Below are 18,083 nucleotides of genomic sequence, written 5' to 3'. Positions count from 1 at the left end.
AACTCAATTTAAATTAAAAGGAATTATTCCATTAAAGCTGAAGACCAGAAAAGCCATTTTAAATGTATTGAAGTGAATATTTCTAGTTAACATTATGCTTGTCTTTACCATTTCTTCTCTGGTATAGGACGAGGCACTGCATTGACACGACATGGAAAATTAGGCTGTCCTGACAGATTTCGGCCAAGAATAGTCCCAACGAGGTTCAATGGAAGGATGACAAAGAAACAAATACAGCACACTGCCACCTGCAAGCAAAAATTTACAGTTGCAATTAAAAAAACAGGTCTAAGACAACAACAGAAGATAATCAACCAATATTAGTCCTTAGTAGTTATTGCTGTAGAATCATACTCCAACTTATGAAGCATTAGTCACCATATATTTTATCAAATAGAAGCATTTTTTCCCTGAGAAACTTTCTAATAAACATTATTAAGTATATTTTCATCCATCAGTTGAGAGAACAGAACAATTACAGACTGCTTTACTGTTTCCACCTAATCATTATACTCAATACATTGCACAAGAAATAAAAGGAAATCTTCATGGTAATTCATAAAAGAAAGCGTTGTCAGCATTTTTTTACAGGTTCGCAAAGAGAACAAGTGGGAATTTATCTGGGAATTAACACCTACCAGTTAGATAGTTGCACACAAAATTACAACTGTTGGGTGCAGAATTTTTTATCCAATTAAAAAAAAACAAAACCACTAAGCCAACCAATCAACCAACCAACCTAATAACAATCACAAAACTATGTAAGAATGCTACCGATTTTGATTCAATTTTGGGTTCACTGTTTTCCACTATGCACCAACCAGGCAATTAAGAACATCGACTGACAAAGAAACCAGTGACCACTGGTACAAAGATACATAATTTAGAAGCACAACATACCTACTTACATATTGAAATCAAGTTTATCCACTATACAGGAAAGATTAAGCCAATACTCCAGCTCTTTCCAGTGGAACAGCCTCTCTAAAATTCTGCCATGAATCTTTTTATGCCACTATACTTATGTAGCTCCATTTTTTCTATTCCTTAAAGGCAACATAATTTATCTCCCAAAAATAGGAAAATTTCAAGTGTTAAGCAAGACGTTCTCTACTCGTAACACTTTAGCACAAAAAAATAGCATTAGACAGTTAGGTAATTTTGATATTGATAATTAAAGACAGAACAGTTGCCCATAAAGCAATCACCACGGTACTGAATACTGACCCTGTGAACTTTTCTATGCAAACATATGAAAATACTGCCTTTTAATGGCTTTGTTGCCTGAGGCTCTGTGTACACCCTGGTGCCTCCTGAGCAAAGGAGCTACATTTGTCTTCACCCCAGCAGAATGCAAAGTCCATGGCAGCAGATTAATGCACAACAACAGAGAGCAGAACAGATCTAGGAGCACACATTGACTTAAGAACCAGTGACTCTGAGGATAAATAAAAGCTGCTCATGTATATTGTATCTAAAATCTACAGCAAGCAGCTGAAAATAAACAATGACATTAGTTCAATACAAACGTAGCATTAGGTAAAACACACAAATTTAAGGCAGCATTTGACTAAAGTCAATGGGTTATTCTTCTATTACTGGCTAGTTTAGGTCAGATGTGAAGGGAAAACATTGCCTGGGGTTGGATGGAGCAAGCCTTCATGCTTCACAGGAGGGGTACACCAAACTGGTGGGTCAACAAACAGAAGCACTTTCCAGACTGCTCTGTATATCTTTGAGAAGAGGGTATTAAAGAATTACTTCATGAGCCACTAAAATATGAAGCGTCACCGGTAAATAAGGAGACACTGAGTTGTACTTATACTTGAAGTATAAATAATATAATCACAATAAAGCAGTTTTTTACACAATTAATTTAGTATCTCCCATTTATCTTCTTCCATTACTCAAAAAACACAGGCAAGCAAGCACAATGATTTAAGTAGGATACTGAGGTTTCCTAAGAATAAATTTCAGGAGAAGCATTTAACTCCCTCAGCGGATAGAGGTTCTGCCCTTGAAAACTGCTCAGTCTAAACGAAGGAGCAGATGAGAACTTTCAGAGAAAAATGTCAAAAAGTATCAGAAACATCAAAGAACCTCATCTTGAGTGCTACATTTATTAAAATCCTCATCAAAATGTCTCAGTTTGTTTGAGGCACAGCGGGTAGAAGAGATTTTTCAAGAATTAAGGCTTGGATAGTATCCAAAATATTTCTGAGCTGAACATATTGAAACCACTTCCATTTTCAAGAAGAGTGTGCTCTGCATCCTGCAGCAAGGCGCTCCAGATGTGTCGGGTGGTCCATCCTGCTCAGTGGTGCTGCTCTGCCAGGTAGGTTTCACACCTGGCTGAGGCAGAAAGCTCAGATCCAGGCAGTGTGAAAGGGCATCTGTTCTGCTCATGCAGCCACAGCTGTCTTTTATAGTGCAGGTTTTAAGGTGCCTGTAGCTTAATTTTTTGATCTTAAAAATTTCACCTGACTGGGAACAGTGGTAGAAAGAGAATCCACTGCTTTACTGCATAAAGAAACGGTCCAGGAACTGCCTTGGGCTCTAAGCTCACCTGGAACAACACTTAGCATCTTGTATTTGCCATCTTGCAAAATGTGTCTATTTTACAGAATCCACACAGAGAGATTACAACCTTGGACAAGGAACCAAGCAAGGAACATCCAGGCCTAATTACTGATCAGCTGGCAAACTCCTGGATGAAACAAGGCTGTCAGTAGCATTTCATTTTAGTGACACCCTCTGAATGGCACAGCTGAATGGCTTCAAATCAGGTGGGAAAGGAAAGGGCTCAACTTGATCCAGCAGGGCTTGGCTGTTGTGTTATCCAGGAAATTGACTCAGCAGTAGCTTTGAAATCTAAAATGTTCATCTGCATAAAAAACGCTGAGACAGATCAAGGTTCCTTGAATAATGACTTCAGTAAGTATAGTCAAACTATCCCTAGTACACCTGTAATTGGCATCCATCAGAAAATCTGTGGGCTTCATTATCAGATCAGTCAAAGTATGACTGATAATGGTGTAACACCTTACATTCTGCTATCCATTTGGCTGAAAAATTAACTGATTTCAAACAGAACAGCCAGCATCTTCAGTGACACCTAGCAGCAGCATTAGATGAAGTCAACATTTTGTTAAACAGTGAAATGCCACCTGTCTTAATGCTATGCTATGTTCTGAGGACACCTGAAAGTGAAGCACATTTTTTTCCTTTTATCCTGGAGCCATTTCAGGAGTCTAAAAATTATCTGAGCTAAGTCTGGAGTGCAAAGGAGACCCAACTGAGCAAACAAGGATGAACCATAGCACAGACTCAGGAATGCCTCCTACTCCCACCTGGCTCTGATAAGCTGTCCAAAATGAAGAAGATGTGCATGTTCTTTTTACTGAGATAAGACCATTCTAGAAACAGCAACCTACTGGTCTTAGTAAGATGACCAACAAAACCTGTACTGGTTGTACACACCATGTTGAATTCAGCAGCATCTTCTTTCTTGCTTTTCACTCACTGACTCACAGGCAGTCTACCTGCTCAGATTGATGACTGGTAAAACAACTTTCTTCACTCTTGGCAATAATAAGCCTTCCCTGGATGGGAAAGAGGACTGGAGATAGCTGGTGGTTTTCAAGCATGTTCCTCTTAATTACAGGTCTGAGGTAAAACCAGTGTCCCTCGTCTCAAACTAAACAGGTAGTGCCTGTAGCCACAGATGGCAAGGACAATGTTTGCAGGCTGGGCAATATCCAAACCTACAGAGTCTAAATCCTAACTGAAGCAAACACAGGGTACTGGGGTAACAAGTGTCTTAAAGGTGAAGTTACATGATTTCTGCCTAAAAGGTTTCCAAGAGTAAGACTACAATGGGAAAAGCAGTTCAGGCACTTAACGGCCTCCACTTCACCATCACAAACGGAAAGGAGAAATGAAGACAAGACTAACACACATACCTGCTCTACCCTCCTGCCAAAGTCACTGACAACATACTAAAAAATCCAATCCTAGTAACAGTAGTTGTGTTTCAGGCAGAGATAAGAAAGTAACATCTTTCTGAGTGTTTTAAAAGTTATTACTCTAACACCAGCCATGAGAAATTCAGAGAACCATTTTAACTACTACTTCATAAAACACAAATTATGCAAAGAAGCAAATACATTGGATCTTCAAACCTGTTCTTTCATCAAGCAAACAAGCAGAGGTTCTCTATAATCCATGTTACCCAAAACAAATTAGGTGAGTTTTTGTACCAAGCCAGTACATTAAAAAATACTTCTTTAATTTTGACTGTTGCTACTTTGTTGTGCAAAATATATTATTTATACACAGCAGCCGATTTAGTTGCAGGTTTTAGTTGCCATAGAAGAGACTGTCAACCTCACCAAGCCTGCATTCCTTCTAACTCCTTTTTCATTTTGTTTTGATGGGGAAAGAATATTCTACTGCCCTTGACTGAATGTGCAGAATTCAGCTTTCCATATTTGAAAGGAAACATTGTGAAGAGGGATATAATTTATTTCCTAGTGCCACATGTTTCATATTTCCTGACAACTGTAGATTAAACTTCTTTCAAGGGTGATAATTAAAATTTTTATGAGCATATCTAATATTAAACAGCTACTGGCAGGCTATGGTGCCATGTCTGCTTAATGCACAGGGAAGAAAAGCAATAAAAATTAACTGTCAAAGCAGCAGCTTGATCTTCCCTGTTAGCTACCAAAATGCACTCTCAGTCATGAGACTCCCTCCCATATAGAGGTTACTAAATTTCTGTAACACAACAGTTTTCTGCACATTGTTCAAACATTACAAGAAAAATAATAGAACAGAAGGCTTCAAAATAAAGTGTTACTAGTTTTATTACAACTAAGTTGTTAATCTAGACTGTTGCTTTGGGTAATAAATGGAACTGTTGAAAATGTAGGCAGAAGAATTAAGAGGTGTCTATTTTTAGCAAAATGAAGAGGTTTGACCAAGGGTTGCACAGTCACTTCTGCTGAATGCATGTAACAGGATTTTCTCCCTATTTTTAGCCAGGTGTATTTCTTTATCTGCCTCAAGGCATGAAATCGTTGGCACTACCAGGTCCTCTTTTTTTAGTGGCAGTCAATATCAACTCAAAGCTGTCACGGGAAGCTGCAGCCTGGATTAAGCTATCTGTTGGAGGAAACACTTTTCTTTTCAAAACAAGGTAAAAAAGATGCAAACAATAGGGTTTCAATCCCAAGAGAAATACAGTGCCCTTAACCTTATTTAATTAAATCATTAAAAATGCACACTGGAAACCTTAGCCACAAAGGAACCTGCTGTTCAAACAAAACAAAAATGATAAATTTTAAAACAGTTAATAGAAGCTGCATAGATTTTGCAGTCAGAATATTACATTAGTCATAGTAGTCTTAATGGATATCTTTAAATTATGCATCACTCACAGAACAATGTAAGCAGTCACAACTTATGAAATGCCAGAATTAAAAAGGTCCCTTCAAATTCAATCATGGTGTACTCTGTAGAAATTCTGCGTTAGTCAGTATTTCTGCACAGAACTAGCACCATAATCCTCGAACGTATTATGGAGAAGTCACTTCACATACCATTATTTAAAAGTCTTCTTAAATCTTCTGTGCTCCAGTTTTTACATATCATTCACACACACAAATATAAAGATGATGGTTAAATACACCAGAAAGACTGATAAACATTAACAGAAAGTAAGTCAAGATGTATAACAACTTCAGAACTCAAAGTTCACCAGCAAGAGGACATAATAAACAAAATACACCAAAAAATCAAATTTGGATTCCAAAGGCATGAATAACTGAACAGCACCCCTTGCATTCCTATAAAGGTGAAGGGATGAGTAAAAAAAAGCAGATTGTGTATCTTCTTCATATGCTCTGGAAAGCTTTAATGCATTGACTTTTAAAAAGGTCTCATATTTGAATAAAACCTGTCACATTCTTGATACCAATCTGAAGGGAAGGATAGCTGAAAACCACCCCATGGAAGAGATGAAACCTTTGTTCATGCTCATGACTTATTTCACTGCAGAAGGTTTGTCATTCCATAATGACATAAGTATATCTAAAAGCGCTAAGGGCAGAGTCCCAAAAATGAAGACTGATTTCAGAAACAAGCTTTCCGTTTTCCCAGGCCCTGCCACATCTTCAAGGAGATCACCAGGAATGAGTTGTAAAAGGTGAATGAAGTTTTGAAGTTCAAAACAGACTACAATGAGATGCATGAAGGTCCTGAAGAGCCCAATAAATTTGAGGACTGCAAAACAAAGAGTAGAAAAACAGATACCAGGTAGGTGAAAGATACAGCAACTGAGGGTCAGTTTGGATGTCCTGGATTTGATTCTATCAGTTGCCCTTGCCTAAATTCCATAGGCAAATCCCTCTGGAGGGAAGAATTAAGCCACAGAGACTACTTAGATACTTCACTAGGAAGTGGCAATACAAAACTGGCGAAGTACAGAATGACATATTTAAGAATAGTCTCTTAGCAACCTATTTGCTAAGGAACTTTTTTCAGTAACTCAGTTTCCACTTTTTCCAGATTTATGGCAGTCAAGATGAAGGGGCAATACTTGCCAGCAATTTAAAGCAAGGAGGATGGTTTCAAGACATGGCAGAGTAAAGGAAATTATTTCTGTGTTCTAATACATTTAGGTGGCAGAGGTTTTATTTCCCCAGGAAAGCAGCAAATTTGCATTAGACAATTCTGGAAGCCTCTTTACATTCAAAACAGAGGTGGAAAGACACAAAGGGATCTCATCCATAAAGCCAGAGGGTTTCCTGGGGACTTCAAGCTGAAGCATAACATGGTAATTGTAAACAATTTCCATTTCCTTCTACAAACCAGCTTGTTGATTTGAAGTCATTAGAGCGTTGCTCATCCTGATGAAGTTTCCGATTCATAACCTGCTTGCCTGCTAACTCCATTTAAGTCTTATTGCTACAGTCACAATGATTCAAATGCTTTCATAAAACCTTGCAAACATTAAAATCACTGCGTGTAGAGTCCTAACATCCTGGTGAACTGAACCCTGAAGATTTATATATCAGTTTGCTTTCCCATGCACGTGCCCACAGTCTTAAAATACAAATCAGTTGAACAAATTCACAAGACAAACTTCAGCACACATGGAATCACCTTCCCTCAGCATTCCTGGCCTCCAAATGAGAATACAAGTGAGAAATGGGATACCATAACTGCTTGCTTAGCAGTAAAACAGAGTCTCTTTGCACATAGCAAAGATCGATGCTGTAAACTTTTATGACAGTACTGTATATGGCTGCTAGCATAGGAAAGAAAAAACAACACAATATTGCTTTGGGACACACTGACCAACTAATACAAACATACTCAAAGACAGAATTTTAATCTAATTTCTTGAAGAAGAAATTGTGAGAAAAAATTAAGAGAAAAAATTAAGTGAAGGGTTCATAAACATGTTTAGCTTTATATTACATTTAGTGGTTTTATAAAAATTAATTCAACTGGTAAAAAGCTGGTATTTAGGCATGCTTTGAAAATACTGTTAATGAGGAGGTGACTAGAACCAGCAACGTACCCAGAATGACTCCATCAGTAAAAAATGATTGAAAGTCTTTCCCTGAAGAATTGTCTCTCTTCTTGTTACCATTTATAATCTCTATCACATTTATTCACTAACAATGTGCTCTTTAGAAGTATTTTCAGTCATATACAGAACTCCCATCACAAACTCAAATAATACAATATGTAACACAGAAACTTCTGATACTAAGCTTCATTTTATGGTAGATTTAAACTAAGAAGAAATCCACAGCTACTTGAATGTCTCTGAATGATATGAACAACCTAACATATCACAAAAAACTGATATGCAAAGAAGAAATCTAGAAAAAATGTTAAATTCCAAGATTTGCTACAGACATTACTGAAAAGAAAACAAGACTTCCTATATTAAGACAGTCTTTTAAGCTGGCAGTGCTACTGCACAAAATTAGAAAAAGCAATTTTATGGTGCATATTTCAAAACATTTCTGCTTTAGAACACTAACCCTTACAAGCTCAAACAGAAATTCTGCCCAAGTGGCAAGTGCTTATTTCCTACATTTCATTCACAGGAGTATTTGAGATTGCTTGAAAGGGGCCAACATAAACACAATCCTGACAAAGGAAATAGAGAAAGTCATCATGACTAAATGAAAAAGTACTACAACAAGCATAATTTTTCAAGTGATAAATGTACAGACACAAGACCGTAACTGGACAGTAAATCACACTTCACAAAGTGAAAAGAGTGAGTCATTTTTGTAAAGACAGACCTGCTCAGAATGTCTCATCTCATATTGTTGCCTGATCATTTATTTTTATTTTTCTGCTTGAATGCAATGACTTAAAAGTATCTTTCATTTGGAATCCCTTTGTATTTCATTTTATATTACAATCAATTTGCATTGGCCATCCAGAAAGGAAATTCAAATTGCTAACTTTCCACATTGTTAAAACACTAAGCTTAAATACAAAGCTAAGTGTCACTTTAAGCAGATGTAAAACTGTTTTTGGCATCCAGCAGCTGCTGCTGTTGTGATTAAAATTAATTATACTTGAAGCACCTTAAGCCCCCTCTCATGATAAACTTCTGATTAGCTAGCTCTAAACTATGACTCACACATGTATTTTGATTAAAAAAATATAATTCTTCTGTGTGTACAGTGGAGTTTAAATTCTCCAAGAAAATAACTCACCATAGTTGCAAAGGGTATAGCTCTTGAAGCATGGTAATAGATGGCAATGAAGTTGATGAAGAAGGCAGTTCCACACACCATTGCTGGAATAAGGAAGGCTCCAATGAACATCTGCTTTATCCATCGCCTTCCTGTAAGAAGGGACATTTCAATGGGACTGGTAAGACACAGCATTTTTTTTTTAAATTTATTAGCAAGCACTCCAGAATTTACATGTTTGACTACTTCTCCCACAAAAAGGTGAAAGAAGTAAGTAACAACATACTACATCAATACAAGAGCTAAGAACAAACCAAGTTTCATCTGACTCTGGTAACTCACAAGACGCAGAACATCAATCAATTTAGTGGGCCAGGTGAAAAGAAGAAAAGGGATACAGCGTGAGAACATTTCAGCTGAAGAACAGCATATACTGACTAAGCTGGCCAAAGAACCTGGGGTGTGAAACCTGAGGGTGTATGTAGCTGCAGATGAGAAGAGACAGAGATAGCAGAGCTGGCCCTGTGCAGAACCTGCTCCCACTCTGAGAGCACAGGAGAGCTCAGCACTGCTCCCAGGAGAACTCAGCACTGCAGCTGCTTCCAGGCAGCACCTGCTCGGGGCTGGCTTGGTCCAAGCTGGACCAATCCAACCCAGACACACATTCAGGATGCATTAAGCAAATGGCTATCCCTAGTAAAGAGCAAAATGCCACAGCATTTAACATACAGGAAAACTGGACTCTTGACATTTTCAACAACAGAAAAGGTAGAAAGAAAGTGATTTCTAAACTCCAAGCATCAAGGGAATAGAACACCTGCTAGCAGTTATTACTAAGTTTAGAGCTCTCTGAGGAGATCAAAGAAATCCTTTTGGGCAATATCTTAAAAATTTCCCTATCTATATTCCCTGTACTTTCTAGTCTCTTAAATGCTGTCTACATTTATACATCATGATATTAATATGCAGTAAGTAAAAAATATTTTAAAAAGCTTGTCTTTTCAAGACAATCTTATGTATTTTCACCATGTGCCAACATAATCAGCATTTCACGGTTTGATACATGTTTACCTGTAAACAAAAAAAACTTGTCTGGCTCAACTATAGAGCTCAATACATTACAGCAGAGTGACCCCTTTCTAACTAGATCTGGTTTTGTACAAATTGCTAGGTTTATAAGTAAGCCACAGGAAAATAAACTTCTAAACTCCAAACTCAAAGTACAGTTGAGATTGAACACTAACAGGTATATCATGCTAAAAAGATAGAAATTTTCTTTTGTGAACTTACCGGAATTATTTTTTTAAGCACTCTAGAAGATAATAGATATTGATTCTTCTTTTATTGCAGCATAGGGAATGGATGAAGCTAGTGCACTGCAAGAATCTAACTGGTCATAACTGAGAGGCATAGTGGAGAGCATTTGAAGACAGCCTGTTCAAATCTTCTGTCAATTTTATTTGGCTTCTGCTCTCTACTGATGCTCATTTTGATTTGCTAAGTATAAAGCAGAGCATATACTGGAAAGTAGAACAACTTTCTTTAAAAGATGATATAAACAGTTTTCCCCACCTGCAATTAATGGTCTAGCAAATAATCTATACTTGTCCTTTTTGTGTTAGCCAAACATAACCCCCTAGTACATACAGAAGAGGACCATGTAGGAGTCATCTGGAGAAGATGACATGAGCTGTTTAACAAATGTTACACAAAAGGGAAAGCCTATTATACTCTGTGGATGTCATGAGCCAAAAATTACATGCAAGAGTATAACAAGCAATTTGGCAATCACAACTATAGTTTTTTAGCTCTTTTAAATTAACCTAAGACTTCAGTTACCTTTTTAGAAAGTGTAGCAGTACTGAACAGATAATATCTAAGTTAAATATACCCAAAATATTTCCTGTTTATTAAGAATCTAATGGACTCCATCTAACTCCAAGAGGACTCTTTTACATTGGTGCAAAATAGAAAATAATAACTTCTCCATTTAACAATGCAATGAAAATGCTGAAACATGAAAACAATTTACCTCCTTGTCTAGCATAAAGGCTTCCTCCAAAATATCCATTCACTGGTGATGTTGCAGCATAAACAAATATAGCTGTACTAAGCATTGATCCTCTCCTACAAGAAGGGATGTTTTTGGTAAATGACATACAAAACCAAACATGATTAGAGCAAGAAAAAAACCCTGTATTTTTAGCAGAAGCAGTTATTTCATATTTTTATGTAATACAAATATTAAGAGTGCTTAAACTGTAAAATCTGCCTAAGAAAGAGAACTGTTTGTACACAAGGCTTTGGCCAAGTCTAATTCAATGTGGGAAAGAGTTTTGACATACTACACTCTTTCCTTACAGACTCTCACCTCTGATAAATATACTCTGACATTTGGATGTGTGTACTTTGTGCATAAATAACTATTTACATGACATCCATTAAGTGTAAGATTCAATTGCAGATAAAATGTCAAAAGGCCAGTATTAACAAAAATAGACTAAGATTGTGAATAATGTTTCTGCCATCCCCCAGAAATTAACTTTTAAGATCGAAAGTGCTCATCTGGCAGAAAATTAGATTTAGAAACTATAAATACTATAATGAAGTCACAAATCAGCATTAAGTAGTGCAATCAGAAGAGCTTAGTAATTTTTAAATGTCACCCCATTAATTGCTGGACTACTAATTTTGGCATAACTTTTCTGAAATTTTACGAGCAAAGCTAATAATTTTAAATCAAAGAAGCCATTTCCAAATACATTTTAAAAGATCATATCTAAGAATAGGCAGATATAAATATTATTCATAAATAGAATTGTTTCTCCACATCCCTCTGCTATTCTTCGACAGCAAATAGCAGTAGGTTTTCAGCTGACTTAGTGTACTTTCTTCAAATTATTTGCTCTGAGAGATTCTAGTTACTGCCATTGTGGTTTTTGAGGAACCATTCCAGGATGCCTGCTGTACTCAAAGAAGCAATCTTTAGCACTTAAGCTTCCATGACAACACGACCAAAGCAAATATACCTGCTGGTCACATACACTGAAGGACTGTTTTACCAATATTTGTTTTTTAAAAACTTCTCATAACTTAAGACCATTTAGAAACACGTGCAAAACCCCCAAGAGCAGGCACAGTCTCTTGGTGCTGTTTTCCTAAACACAAGCATTGTCTGCACCACATTTGGTCAATTGTTCTACTACACAACCAGAATTAAATTCACTTTGAAAGTGACAGAAAGGCCTATTGCAATAAAAGACTAAGTGCACATATCTTTTCAAAAAATACTGTTCTGATACATTTTACAACTGACATGACTAACCTACAGCCTCCCTACAGGGCACATACACGGTGAAATGGTTTCATTTTTTTCCTCTGAAGGGCTGATATGCTGCACAATTAGAAGTGTGTATGTATGCCTGTCTAGAAACATAACCATAAGACATAAGGAGGGGAATTACACCCTATGAAAAATGAAAATATGCCAAGATTCTGGCATTACAGAGTGGCATTTTAAACACACCGTAAAAGGCCACTAAAGTGAAAAGCAAGAGTTCCCTCTAGCGGCAAATTGGGAGCAACACAACTTGTTAAAATCAGGTGATACTCACGAATGAAAGTTTAGTCACTGCTTAAAACAAATCACTTGTAAAAAACCCAAAAAAAGCCCCAAACACAAGCTAATAATTCCCTCCAATACCAAAAGACAGTCACTACAGAAGCAGATGAAGTCCACCCAGTAACCCAAAAATCTCAATCAAATTAAGAGGTAAAGGAGAAAACAGGTGAACTACAAGTAGTGTGTTAAATTTAAACTTGAGTATTATTTCTTTTTTTTTAATTTATTCTTTCCAGTCAGGACCTATTTCTGGGGATTTTACATCAACACAGGCTGAGCACCATGTGTTCAAAAGAACTTAAAGAATTACATTTTTATTCCTAAGCACACTTGTGATAAGACTGACTTCATACTGACTTGTCAGCAGAAAACAGGACTATTCACAAGAGCAGACTCTTATTTCAGTCTTCACCAGACATAGTGGGGAAATAGGGTCAGAAATATACTAACATCTTGTTACTCTGGATGAAATCAGAAGTGAAATATGTACCTTTGAATACATATAATTCCCATATTATCTACTAGTGATTCTGCAGAACAACAAACTAGTTTCAAAATAAATCACTCAAAAAGCAAGCACTAAAAGAGAAAATCAAAGGAGACCAACTAACGTGATAACAGTAGGACAAAGTTTCATTACAAATTAAAAGAGCACTTCTTAATACTACATCTGATCTACAGATTACTACTAGAGACTCTCAAACACTTTTTTTCAGGCCAGTTAAAACAATAATTTTTGTAATTATTTTGTTCACTCAAACATTTATATATGGAAGACATGGCACAATTATACTTACTCTGTGTATAAATCTTCTATCATTGCAACAATAATGACTATAAGAGACACAGCAAAAATTTGACAGCCAGAACCAATAAGCGATGAAAATATTAGAGGATGACTGGATGGTCTAAACACATCTCCATGGACCTGCTTCCACCCATACTCATCACCCAGATCTCTGTCCTGGGAACAACAACAACAAATTTTAAGTCTAGTCATGACAATTAAAGACAAACACACAAGCTACATAAAAACAAAAGGTCTGATTTAATAAAGCAACTTCAAGTGAAGGCTGTCTTCTCTTCTGAATGCATCAAATCGAAAAGTTTACTTTTCAGATGCTTATGAAGACAACAACAAATTACTATCTGAATGTATGACACAATAAAATCTATCAGAATCCCTCCCTGTCCCAAAAGCCTCTGAGGTGCTTAGGAGTACATCAGACTACTACATCAGACTTCTACTACAAAGTCAGAATGGACCTAGTTTATCCAAAGGTTGCATATGAACATTAACACAGTGACTAGAGAGAGATTTTTGGGTCACAACCTAGAAGCATGTTATAAAGAAAACCAGTAACACTTTCAAGACACACAAAAGGCATTTTCTGTCCAACTGAAGAAAGCCATTCAGAGCTGCTAACACAATGAATGTACGACAAGAAAACAATAAGCCTTAAAAATGAGATTTTTAAACATGGATGCAGGTCTTACCATATCATCCATTTCTTCCTCCTTGCTGTATCTTGCATAATCTTTTCGCAAAGTTCTCATTAATATCATAGACACCAGGCCAACCAGAAAGATCACCATCATAAAAGAATTGAAAATTGAAAACCAGTGAATCTACAAAAAGAAAACACACCCATAAAATTTAGAACTGTAAATGTGTTTCAAATTGTTCCAAGAAGGATAAATTGTTGCCTATAAGGACAGCTTGTCAGCACTAAGTAACAATAAATACTGTAAGTAACATTACATTTTCAGAGAGTGACACTAAAACTGGCCTGTGAAACACCATACAGAAACTTTTTTAACAGCCAGCCTTGCTCAGGACCAGGTTATCACAACTTAGTTAAGCAGCAGCAAAGTTTGAACAACTGGCTGTGCATGCTCCCTTGTTAAGCAGAAGGCGACACAGTGTACTGTTGCCTTCCTAGAGAAGAGGTTTGAGTAGTGAAACCAAAGGAATTATTGCTTTGCACAGGATGAAAATGTGCAGCAGCATTATTTTTGCTCTCAAAAGCATATACTACTTCTGGTTTTCACTGAGCTCTCTACTGCAAAGTCTCTACTTTCAGAAAGTAGCACAGCTGAGTACACTACCCTTAAGGAGATTACAACCACAGATTTAAACACAACTGATAGCGCCACAACTGACAACTGGTTTAGGCTAATGCTTTTTGCTCCGCATTGACTTCAGAAAGAAGTGTGCCCATGGTCAACTGCACTTCTTCAGCTTACACAGTTACACAGTTGTGTCCCTGAAGTTTCATTGTTTCTGGTCACCTGAATGTATTTTCTTGAACTGCCCTGTATTTCCTGCAAGTTTGAAGCCTGCCTGCATATTTATTGAAGCACTCTAAAAAAAAGGAGCCATCCTATTTTAGCAGCAACATGCTACTTAAACAACAGTCAGACCTCCCTGTTTTATTGTTCCAGATCGCCTGGAAAATCTGAAAATTCAAAGATGTAATCCAAAAACTGCATGACATCTAAACTAATGCAACCATTGTAAAGGGATGTATTGTAAGGCTGGCTTAGAACAATACATACTCTGTGCTGAAAGAAAGATGGGTCAAGATACTTGTCAAATCGGTCTTCAAACTTCACATCTGATTTCTTCCATTTCACCTGAAGAGAGAAATATTTATATTTGAAAAGCTTCTTACAGTATGTTTAGCTATACTCACATGCAGAAACCCAGAACACATATTAAAAACCATCCACTTCACATGTTTTCTTCAATACGAATGGGGTTTGGCAAAAAACAATGGAATTATGTTCTTAAAGACTGACATCTAGAGGTCAGGCACAGAATGAACGCCAGCCACTTCGCCTCATGGATCTAATCTTGTCCTTGCTTATGTTTAAGAACAAAGAAGAATTAGTCTTGCACTACCTCAGTTCTCTCTCTCTCTCTCTCTGTGAGATTAATCAATGATACAGATTTGTAGTTGTCATATACAACAAACCTTTTTCATGATTATAGAATCTATATAATGTATATATGTATGTATACACACACACATACACGTAACTACTATGAATCTAGACACTTCAATTGCCAATAAATTACTCTGAAACCAACTGGAAAAGTATGTGTTTATGCACAGACTACCACAGGGTAACAGCATATTACAGCTGTCAGTTCTCCACCAGCTGCAGAGAGGACTGCTTTTGATTTGGAAAATGTAATTGCATTAATGAACTATACAGTGCTAATATGGTAGCATAAAGTATTTTTGTCAATTTTTGCAAGACTGCATTTAAAAATTAAAATTAAAACAATTGTACAAACTAAATACAAGCCTACCTGAATATTTTTTTCAAAAGGATGCCAAAAATTATCAGGATTTTTAGTTATATTGAAACAAATGCAGCCCCCTTGTACATATCTATTTTAAAATTCATGAGAAGGAGCTATGCCTTCCAAAAGCTGTTCTCTCACTGAGTACAGAAGAAAGCATATAAATGTAGATTGAACACCTCAATCACTCACCACTGTCCTGAGACATGTTAAAAACCCCAAGATGCCAGCACTACTCACTTTGAGGTTTGATATTATTGTTCCTCAGTTCAAATTACAACTTGGTTCAAGATTAGTAGCTTTCAAAATTGTTTCAAGCAGATACATTTCTCATTAGAGCATCTGCCACTATGAAGCACAGTTTAGAACAAATCCACCACTGACAATCTGTGAATTAACACCACACACAGGCCAGCTCAGCAATTGCCCAGTGCTGCCAACAGAATTTGATAGAGAAGTCCTGAGCTTTGCATGCTAAAAAGTCTTTCAAGGGAATATCTTATGTTATTTTTATTACTGGCTGCTACTCAATTCTGTCCACCTTAAAATTTAGAGCAAATGGACTTCACAATGATGGTAGAATTTTAAAGAGCAAATTCTGAAATTTCTACTATCAATTTTGCAGCAAAAATAGGGAAATTAATGTAAATCTAATTCTAAAAAGCACATACAAAATCCAGTTATCTGCATTTCAAACTATACTACTTATTCAGCACAAAAGAAATGCAACTGTGGCAAGAATATTCTCTGAAATAAATCTTACGCTGACACCCATTGCTATGGCATGGAAGAAAAGCAATGCATTAAAAAATGGTTTCACTATACAAATGTGTTAAACATAACAAGTGAACCATCACTTGATTTAAGTAACATCAACTAAATAAAGAGGAAAACTGAAAAAACTAACTTGTCTCAACCAGCAAGGGTTGTTTATTCATTACCTTTTATCATAGCAACTCAGTATCATAGCAGAGAGCTTCAGATAAAGAAGCTTAAAACCTTACTAATCATGTTATATAAATAAGAAATTTCTACTGGAATTGCAAAACAAAGTAAATTTTGATATTTACTGCTTGCAAATCATAAAGGCTTACAGTGAGTTCTTATCCTAGCTGAAAATCCAGTTCAAGTCCATGATAAAATGTCAGAAGTCCAAACATGAACACAATGAGTACCTACTCACAGGTCCTCTATACTTCTAGTCTCCATCCTTTCAGGGTACCTTCCTTTCCCACTAAAACACTTTTCTGCACATTACAGAAGCTCCAGTTTGTTTGGAGTACTTCAAAAATCATAATTTTACATTAGTTATTAATAAATGTATCAAGGCTTTTCAGGAACAAAGAATAATTGAAGGATTGAAGATGCATCTCTTCCTCTAACATAGCCCAACATATCAGTACACATTGTAGTATACAAATCCCTATTTTTCAGCTATTTCACCACATAGAATTTCTTATTACAGGTGCATCATCAAATTACTTACTGAATATGACATCTGGATTTTTGTGTTTGGTACCAATTTCACCTTTCCTTCACTAGTCAGATTGACATCTACAATTCTATTTCCATTGAAACCAATTTCAAGTTTTTTGTAAGTCCAAAGGTAATAATCTTCTCCATTTTCATCTGCTTCTCCAACAATCCCTGCACAGGAAACAAGTGCAAGCATCTATTACAGGCATGCTTTTCAGATATTTTGCATTTACTTTTTAAAAATATGCATTACAAAGTTTTGCCAGCTAAAAAAGCAACATAAACAAAGAGGACACAGAAGACCTTATGCTCTTCTTTTCAACTCTAATATCTGGACTCCACTTTGAATCCATGGGTCTCTGCAAGAAGCATTTTGTAATGGCATTAAAAGAAAAAGCATGCAGCTACAAATTCTGCAGAAGACCCAACAACAGTGCCTCTACTTTTATTTGCAATTTTTACCAGATAAATGACTAGCTAAATAGAGATTCATTTTCCCTAATAGAACTTAGCCAAGACCGCTATAATTTCCCATCTTCCTATCTATTCATTCATTTTTCCTCCTCTTAAGAATTTTACTTTTTCTCTGTAACCCTCATTGGTTTACATCCCAACACATGCTTTTTGCTCTCGTTTGCACACAAGTTTCCAATGCTTGCCAAAAATGTTTTATATTTTTTATATGTTTTAATGTTCTATATTAGGAAGAAATTCTTTACTGAGAGAATGGTACAGGTTGCAGGTTGCCCGAGAGAAGTTATGGCTGTACCATGATGAGCTTTATGTTCTCTTCCAACTCAAACCATCCACACCATTCTATGATTAAGTTCTTAATTTTCAGTAAGTTAGTGCAAAATGTCTCATCTACTACAGAAGAATTCCAGACTGTACTATGCTGGGTGAAAACAGAAAAAGTTTAACAGCCAACAAGTTTCCAGGCTGT

General features: G+C 36.4%; 1 protein-coding gene across 1 annotated transcript in view; it reads right to left on the bottom strand.

Moving 5' to 3' along the window:
- The window catches only part of TM9SF3 (transmembrane 9 superfamily member 3), a 46,141-nt gene that overhangs the window by 9,546 nt on the left and 18,512 nt on the right, over positions 1 to 18,083 (bottom strand). The window contains exons 4-10 of the mRNA XM_041460927.1: positions 17,151 to 17,311; positions 14,911 to 14,988; positions 13,849 to 13,980; positions 13,149 to 13,315; positions 10,762 to 10,856; positions 8,751 to 8,881; positions 109 to 248 (exon numbers count right to left, since the gene is read on the bottom strand). Of these exons, the coding sequence (XP_041316861.1) occupies positions 109 to 248; positions 8,751 to 8,881; positions 10,762 to 10,856; positions 13,149 to 13,315; positions 13,849 to 13,980; positions 14,911 to 14,988; positions 17,151 to 17,311 (904 nt within the window). The remainder of the gene's footprint in view (positions 1 to 108; positions 249 to 8,750; positions 8,882 to 10,761; positions 10,857 to 13,148; positions 13,316 to 13,848; positions 13,981 to 14,910; positions 14,989 to 17,150; positions 17,312 to 18,083) is intronic.

The sequence above is a fragment of the Pyrgilauda ruficollis genome, unplaced genomic scaffold, assembly GCF_017590135.1.
Source record: "Pyrgilauda ruficollis isolate IOZ18807 unplaced genomic scaffold, ASM1759013v1 scaffold15, whole genome shotgun sequence".
NCBI lineage: Eukaryota > Metazoa > Chordata > Aves > Passeriformes > Passeridae > Pyrgilauda > Pyrgilauda ruficollis.
The sequence above is the reverse complement of the archived record's forward strand: the minus strand, read 5'-3'. Positions and strand labels throughout refer to the sequence as shown.